Genomic DNA, 8,192 nt, shown 5'->3' with positions numbered 1-8,192 from the left:
TCTATCATAGCACTATTATAAAATAACTTTTACAAAAATACTTTTATGAAAACACTTTTATAAAAGTATTTTTATAAAAGCATTTCTATCAAACTACTTTTATTCATTCACTTTAGATTGGATATTTTAAAAATTTGAAAGAAAATGAAGGATAAAAGACCACCAAATGCCCAAATAAGTACTTGAAAAAATTGGATGCCAAATGCAAAACTTATTACATAGCCTAAAAATCATGGAAATAAAAGCTAAAGAAAGATTTTACTGTATAAGTGGATGCTGAAAGTGATTTTAGTCCCAAGAATCTCAATCCCTCTTTTTCATGTAATGAATTGATAAATTGTGGGCAAGGCGGGCAAGCTACTCAATTTTATATTGACTATATTTCCATAACTTGCAATTTTACATGTGACAAATAAAAACTTATTACATTAAGTATTGCTGGAAGAAGTCAAGACCACGTTTCAGCAAGGAATATCATCTGTGTGCTTTTGGAGTGCTCCATTATTTCTTTTCTGACTTGGGACGTCCTGCGAAACACCAAATCACGGATCAACTTAACAGAAGTATATGAGTGTGAGGAATACAGCAGGACATTTTAACCATGATGGGAAAAAGAATTGTATTGAAACTGGTTTTCTATAAAAAAAAAAAAAACTCAGGTTTAGCACTCCCCATGCAAGGAGGGGTTTTTATACTCAAGCTGGGCAACATGAAACTGCAAGGTCGGGCATGAATTGCAAACCAGCATTGAAAAACATGCACTTGTTTCATGGGAATACTAACTGAAAGTTTTTACTTTCTGCAAACCTCCATGCTTATGCACATGAGCACATCAACCTTGACAACCAATGCCATGGTCGTAAACCATCTGACCACTTCTTTCTGGATGGTTGCAAAATCTTGGATGATGACCCAGAGAAGGGAAGGAAGCTAGAACAGGCCTTGTATCTACATACACATTTAATACTGCACTTTTGGACCAAGCAGAAATCTCATAACCTTTTTCCGCTATTACAGGAAGTCACACAAAATTGCATTTTCAGATAACTTCAAAGAACTAAAGAGAACTAACCATTGGATCGCCCATCCATATTGTTCTCAGTTGCATGCTGGAAAAACTCCTTCGTGGCATCTGTATTTTTGATAAACAAAAACATCAACAGATATGGGATCAAAGCTGATAAACCATGATAACACATAGCATATGATCTGTTATATGCTACAGTTCAAGAAAGGTCTATATATCAAAATATAATTTGCCCAACGACCAAGCAAACCCAAATAAAGATGTGCTAAAAATCTGGGGCACATGCATAGGAATCCACACCCATACTCTCCAAACTTCTCCAACACCAAAACTGACACCATCTCAACCCCCTTGCCCCAAAAACCTCTTGTTATTGTTGTTTTTTTCCTTTTTTTTTTTCTATGGTCAATCAAAAACCACCATAGAATGAAAGACCATCTCATGGCTCTAAAGAGGCGTCTTTTAGGGTCAGTGAGCTTGATGCAGGAGCTAAAGAGTCAAAATTGGAATTTTATGATATTTTATGTATTTCTGTATTTTTGGACAGTAGGGGTATTTTTGTCGTTTTTTGCAAATTTCTGTGGGGTCCAATGATAGGGTTTAAATTGTCAATTTATAGTTTGTTTATGTTTAAAATTTCAGTCATTGCATAAGTAGGATTAGACTTACTGAATCTTCTTTGAATTGAAATAGGATGTGTCAGTTTAGTTTGAGTCCTACTAAGATTATCAAGTCTAACAGTTTGACTCCTAAAACTATTATGAGTCTAACAATTTGACACCTAGGATTATTATGACTTTAGAGTCTATAAATATGTATGGGTGTTTTACACAAAGGCAATGAAATTTATTGAGTTTTCTTCAGCTTATGCTAGCTATGGTGAGTGGTTCCCATGCCCTAGGGTGATCCTAGGCACCCTGTGAGTGATTCCAGGTATTTTCTCTCTTCTTTCTCTCCTTATTTTCTCTCTTATTCCTTCAAGAAGCCATTACAGCCATCGAGCCATAAGTTTCTGATCAAGAAGACCATTCAACACTCTTTAAGGACTAGAACTGAGCTGGTCCTACATCAGAGCTCTAATCACTTTTATGCATGACATGTGTCCCAGTGTTAATTGTGTCCGTCCATTCTGAGAACAGCCATTCTCAAAAAAAAAAAAAAAATCCTTAGAACAGCTTCTCAAACAGGTAAATCCTTATGATGTCTATACTTTTAACATACCATGCTTCATTGTTAGAGATGGGACTAGCTCTTTTACAAATCCAACCAACTTTGCTGGCGTTCCTACAACCATGCTATAAAGCCAAAACAGAAGATATGTCAAATCAATCAAATGCTCTGGTAACATACAGACTTATGCTTTACGTTTTCTCATATACCAAATACAGTATGAACTCTTTCATACCTGTGTGAAGGGATATCCTTCAGTACAAGTGAACCAGCAGCAACCATAGCTCCTTCTCCTATTTTAATATTGCCAAGTATAGTTGCATTAGCTCCAATCAGTGCACCTTCTCCTATTTTTGGATGACGATCTCCAATTTCCTTCCCAGTTCCTCCTAATGTCACACCCTGTGAAAACTTAACTATCATAAGTTGATCCGGTGGAAGTACAAAATGAAGGTACTCCTAAGTGGGCATGTAGTTTAAAGTATGCTTAGTAAAGGGCATAGACAATCATATTAAGGGCATACTCTACATTTTTACATACATTATATTTGTATCTGCAAGTTTAGATTGTATCAACACCATCCAGTATTAATAGAACAAAATTCTACACCCACAATCTTTTGTTACTCCAAAATGGCTCTAAGAAAATTAATAGGCACCAAGATCTCATAGAGAAGAATGTGATTTAAAAATGCTTATTCCATTAAAAAACTGCCTGATAATGAAACATTTAAAATTTACACAGAAGTAAAGGATGAGGTTCACTTGCCTGCATTAACGAAACTCTATTTCCTACAACAGCAGTCTCACCAATAACCACACCTGTTCCATGATCCAATAGTATTCCTTGTCCAATTTTTGCAGCTGTGTAGAAGCATAACATATGGCAAAAATAAGTCTAGCCACTTATGAATGAGAACAAAACACAACTCTTGAAGCATTATGAAGCAATCTATCTGAGAAGATTACTTTAAACATGGTAAAACACACTTCTAGCAGCCTATGTGCCATTAAAAGCAGAGCAGAACTTTTTGGCTATTAATAAAATTTTCTCAACAGTGCAAACACGTAAAATGGCATATAACTATAGTATCCATCATAAATCTTGTGAATAGAACTGCCAATGAGTCTGAGAACACCCTCCAATCCCCCAAAACATATGCAGATAAGGAGAAAAAGAGAAACAAGAAAAATTAAGTAAAGATAAAACAATAACTGTTTTACCCTCAAATGGTGAAATTTCCTAGTCCTCAAAATGCATAGCATCCATGCGATTTAAGAAGTTTTAGCTATAAAGAGTTATTTATTAAATTACAAGACAATTTATTTCCCCTTTACACAAAATCAATCTTCCTCGTTATGAATGATAATACAGGTGCAGTGGATGGGAGGTAATGGAAAGCATACCTGGGTGTATATCAACTGCAAAAACCTGGATATTAAAGAGATAAAACATAAATATAATAAGGAAGATTGCCTCATTGCTATAATAATCAAAGTTAGAAAAGCACATCTGAAAGCATAAAACAATGCAGGCCAGAGTTTACCTCACTTATTCTACTTTGCAGTGCCAAAGCCAAAACCTTCCGTCCTTGGTTCCACAAGGCATGTGCTACACGATATGATTGCAAGGAATGGTAACCCTGCAAAAATGATAACTAATCATCGTATTGGGTAGAATTCAACCAAAAAGTCCAACTCAATGAAGAGAAGGGGATCTTGTCAGCACAAGTGTAAAACATGCAACTACTTTAGAAAATTAATTTGGAATACTATATATCAACTTAGTGTTCTCTTATCTATACAATATCATGCAGTCCCTTCAATTTTGTCCACAATCTTAGATATACATAAATTAGAAATGAGTATCAATGTCAATTTTATTAACAGCAACAGCAAAAGTAATAATACCAATAATAATATAATAACAATATCGATAACGATAATGAGAGATACAACTTATAGTTATTTGACAACAACGTGAGATGTTAGGCTTTCTGTTGGAGAAACAGATATTGAATTTGTTCTCAACAACATTTTGCACATCCTAGCTGAGGTGGCAACTCTTGACAGGTTTACATGTTACTCCATGTTACCATTAGTCAACATGGCAAGCTTTTAAGACTAACAACCTTCTGCCACGTAAGCAAAGAGACATTTTAACCCATGTTTATTATCTAAAGAAATTGAATAGTTTATGGGGCTAAATCAAGGCTTTCTATTCCTAGATAAGTACAATTTACTCCATACCCAATTACCCACTACCCCTACTGAGAGCATTAACCGAAGAGTTAGCTCCATCTAATCAAGATGTCCATTCTGGATACCAAGGAACTAGCTTCCTTAATAAGATGCTGCAGAGTCCAGGTGCTCAATGGCAAGACAGAACTAATGTAGCCAACCCCAAATAACAACCTGAAAGTCTCCCTTGACCTCTATCAGTTCAAAGTCCATTGGATACATCAACTTGATACCATGCGGCAGTGCCAAGAATGTTATATTGAAGGGTACAAGTGTTGGAATTCACAAGTACAAGCTGCCAGACTTGGGAAGCCTGAAAAATTAGGATCGGAGGTCTTGGCCGGTATATTTTAACTTCTAAGTTCTAAATATTAGCTTTTATAAGAATCCTCTCGGGTGTTCTTTTTTTTCTTCTCTCAGGTGTTCTTCTTCTTTGTTTATATATATATATATATATATATATATATATATATATATAACATAGGATTTAATAGAATTACCTATCTCAAAGCAGGCTGAAAAGACAAATCTTATCTTGCTATAACTCAAGAAGCTAAACAGCATCCTCTGAACAAGCAACATGTAGTTTTGGTGAGTTTCTTACATTACAGAAGTTCTGTTACATAGTCTGGTTTAGACACTCTTTGAACCAAACAGGATATTCATTATGATGTGCAACAAATACTAACTTTTTGATCAGTATGTGCTACAAATACCATTAAACAACAAAAAAATTACCTTTAGATATAACAAGGCCCAGCAATATGACAAACATGCAGGATCCCTGTCTTTAAATGCCTGCAGAAAGAAGAAAAATTCACTTTCAAAAAAAAAAAAAGGTTTCACCTAATTTGGAAAACAGAGGAGGCTGCTCAAAAAGCAGAGCTGAAACTAATATGCATTGAAAATAGCGGTGAATTACCTGCAAATCTAGGCGAATTGAGCGTTGAATACCTATATCATGCATCATTACATCGTCAAATATATCCATTAGCTGTGTAGCTAAGAGAGTAGGGTTCTGGAGTCGATTAGCAAGAACAAATCCCAAAGCCCGTTCCAAACAATTATGTGACAAAATACTAGCATACAAGAAGCTGCTCAAAATCGGCTCCTTCTCTGCCTGAAATGGGTACAAAAAGGGAGGAAATGACAATTATCCAATATTTTCTTATATGCTGATAACATTGTGCAGTCAAACTGTCAAAGTTAACAATCATGTGTTCAATGAATTAAAAAGAAAAAAAAATAAAAATAAAAATAAAAAACTGATGAAGCAAAAGGCAATACGTACAGAAGTCTTTATATTCATATAACCGAAATACTAAGCACTCAAAAGCCGAGTAGTCAAGGTCAAGCTAAAACCATGTTCTCTTGGTTCATTCAGTATGCAAAGTCCCATAAAGACCTCATCGTTGCATCACTCAATTATTTCATACATGAACCATCACCGCAATTCTGCGAGTTGTTTTCCAACTTAAAGCGGTATCTACGACAGTATTCTACACCAAAACTCTACTAAAATCGCTCCAACCTTCGAAAAGTAAATAAGTAAACAAATGAAAACACTCCATTAATCCGATAATGGATGGGTCGAAATTGCTGAAGATCAGCAGTACCTCCGACTTTGCCTCTGCCATCACTTCATCCCAAATTGGATCGGTCATGGATGGGTCGAAATTGCTGATCAACGAAATTGAATTCATGTCGGAGTTAGAATTTCCCATCGCATAAACAGGAAACGTCCTCTCGAGACGATATTCCATGGATTTTGAATCAGAAATCTTCATCTTTCCTTCCTCCCCCTTCCCCTCTTCTTCTTCCAGAACAAGGCAGGTAGAGAGCGTTCGGAAGAGCGGTGACCTCCTCTCGTCGCTGGCACAGGCCATTTGGAATCAGTGAGAAAGCATGAAAACCCTAAGAGGGGAAAAGGAGAAAGAAAGAGAAGCAGAAGCTCATGCAGTCGAGTAATTATTTCCTATCAGCAGAAGAACGAAAAAAGTGTGTGGAGACCAGATCGTAACGTTTGTGAACACCGACCCAATGGTTTTCTAAGGTTCTGTGAGCTCTTGATGTCACCGTGCCACGGTGCCACCAGTACTTTTATTGGTGTGAAATGACAATAATAACCTATCTTTGCTTCGTGTTCGTGTGTCGATTCTCCAAAGTCCATTTTTCTATTGGAATTGGTATCTGCTCCTCACAACGACCATACAGGCATATCTCACCGTGCATATAATAATGAAAAATATTTTCAATACACGGTGGGATGTATTTGTAAGATCTATGTGAGGCGCCATTTGTCAGGAGCAGATCGGTCTCCGTTTATCACTCGTCATGCCATCAACTATGACCACTGTGATCTGTGAAATTAATTGCCCAAGCAAAAGTACTGAAAACTGCTAGCGGATCACCAAGCAAACAAAAAACTATTTAACGACAAAATATACCTAAAGCAAAAAGTAAAGCACGTAGGTCTCATTGACGCCACCGGAAGATTCTCCTTTTCAACGCTTTCGTTTGTATGTAATTTGTCGTTTATTTATTCATCTTCCGTGGTGTTAAAGATGTGTACGTATCTGCAACCAACAAAAACACTTCCAACATTTCCCGACATGGCACTGCAGCCATATATACGGTTGCAATGGAAGCAATGTCTTTGTTTGGTGTTGTTTTCTCAAAAAAAGCATTGTTTCATACCATGCTTTAGAAATTGGGAAAGTATCATATGGAATAAGTTAAATTTGATGTTTTTTGGGAAAATAGTGTATTGTTGTCAATAATGCAATGACATGGTATCATCTTGGAGGTTGGATAATAAGATCAATGTTAAAAATGTTACTACCAGAATTTGTATCAAATAAAATCAATATTGTTTTCTCAAAAAATGCCTATATGATAGCACCTGTTTCAAACAAAAAATAAATACTGTTTTTTGAAACATTAGGGGATGTTTGGAACCGTGGCTATTTTTCAAAAAAACAGTGCCACATCAAATCCACATAGGCGTTTCAACAAACACACATGTATCTCATTGTTTGGTATAGTCGATTATAAAAAAATCGGGGCATGCCTCGAAAATCGGGATCCCACCGATGCATGAAACATCAAATTTGGCGTTAATTTGACGTTTCATGCATTGGTGAACCGTTTCCCCCAACGATTGACTGATGTGTATCTTATGTGGTGCTTACTTGTCAACACATACATGAATAATGGTGATAAAAATCACCTTACCAAATAGCATAGTATTGCTTACTACTTATATGACAGAAACGTTTTTTATGAAAAGGGTCTTACAAATATGAGCGTTTTTTCTTAAAAATCGATCCCAAAAAACGCCCATACTTCCAAACATCATGTAAGATGTTTCCAATACCATTTTTCTCAAAAAAACAGCTCAATGTTACCAGCACGGTGACAAAGACCAACCGAAACGTTGTTGGGACCGTTGATGACCGATCCCAACTCGTTAAAGATGCCTGATCCGGCAATAAAGCGCCTTCCGAAAATGCCCTTTTTTTATTCTTTCTCCCTATAGGCTTCAAGAAAATATTCTTTCTTCTCATCTATTTTGAAAAGAGCGCCACGACCCGCCGCGACCATGAGTCCATGACCATACCTTTATCATTTTATATCAAATCTGGCTCTTTTTCTAAGACGTAATCAAGTTGTTTAACAAATGAAAGGATACAACTTTTTTGACGAATTTGATGGAGCACAGTCGTCTTGAAATGAAAAATCACATTTGTTTATT

At 36.2% G+C, this 8,192-nt stretch overlaps 1 protein-coding gene across 1 annotated transcript; it reads right to left on the bottom strand.

The window, feature by feature from the left end:
• Positions 1-286: 286 nt before the first annotated feature.
• LOC148849780 (serine acetyltransferase 2-like) lies at positions 287-6,512 on the bottom strand. The gene is made up of 10 exons (XM_088942754.1): positions 6,055-6,512; positions 5,361-5,558; positions 5,177-5,236; positions 3,745-3,840; positions 3,605-3,629; positions 2,967-3,061; positions 2,433-2,599; positions 2,249-2,322; positions 1,073-1,132; positions 287-527 (listed from the first exon to the last, which is right to left on the bottom strand). Exons 1-10 carry the CDS (start codon positions 6,322-6,324, stop codon positions 502-504), a joined length of 1,071 nt encoding a protein of 356 aa, XP_088798880.1. The 5' UTR covers positions 6,325-6,512; the 3' UTR covers positions 287-501.
• Between the last annotated feature and the right edge of the window lie 1,680 nt (positions 6,513-8,192).

The sequence above is a fragment of the Nelumbo lutea genome, chromosome 5 (assembly GCF_056320005.1).
Source record: "Nelumbo lutea isolate HS-2025 chromosome 5, American lotus-T2T, whole genome shotgun sequence".
In the NCBI taxonomy this organism is placed as follows: domain Eukaryota; kingdom Viridiplantae; phylum Streptophyta; class Magnoliopsida; order Proteales; family Nelumbonaceae; genus Nelumbo; species Nelumbo lutea.
The sequence above is the reverse complement of the archived record's forward strand: the minus strand, read 5'-3'. Positions and strand labels throughout refer to the sequence as shown.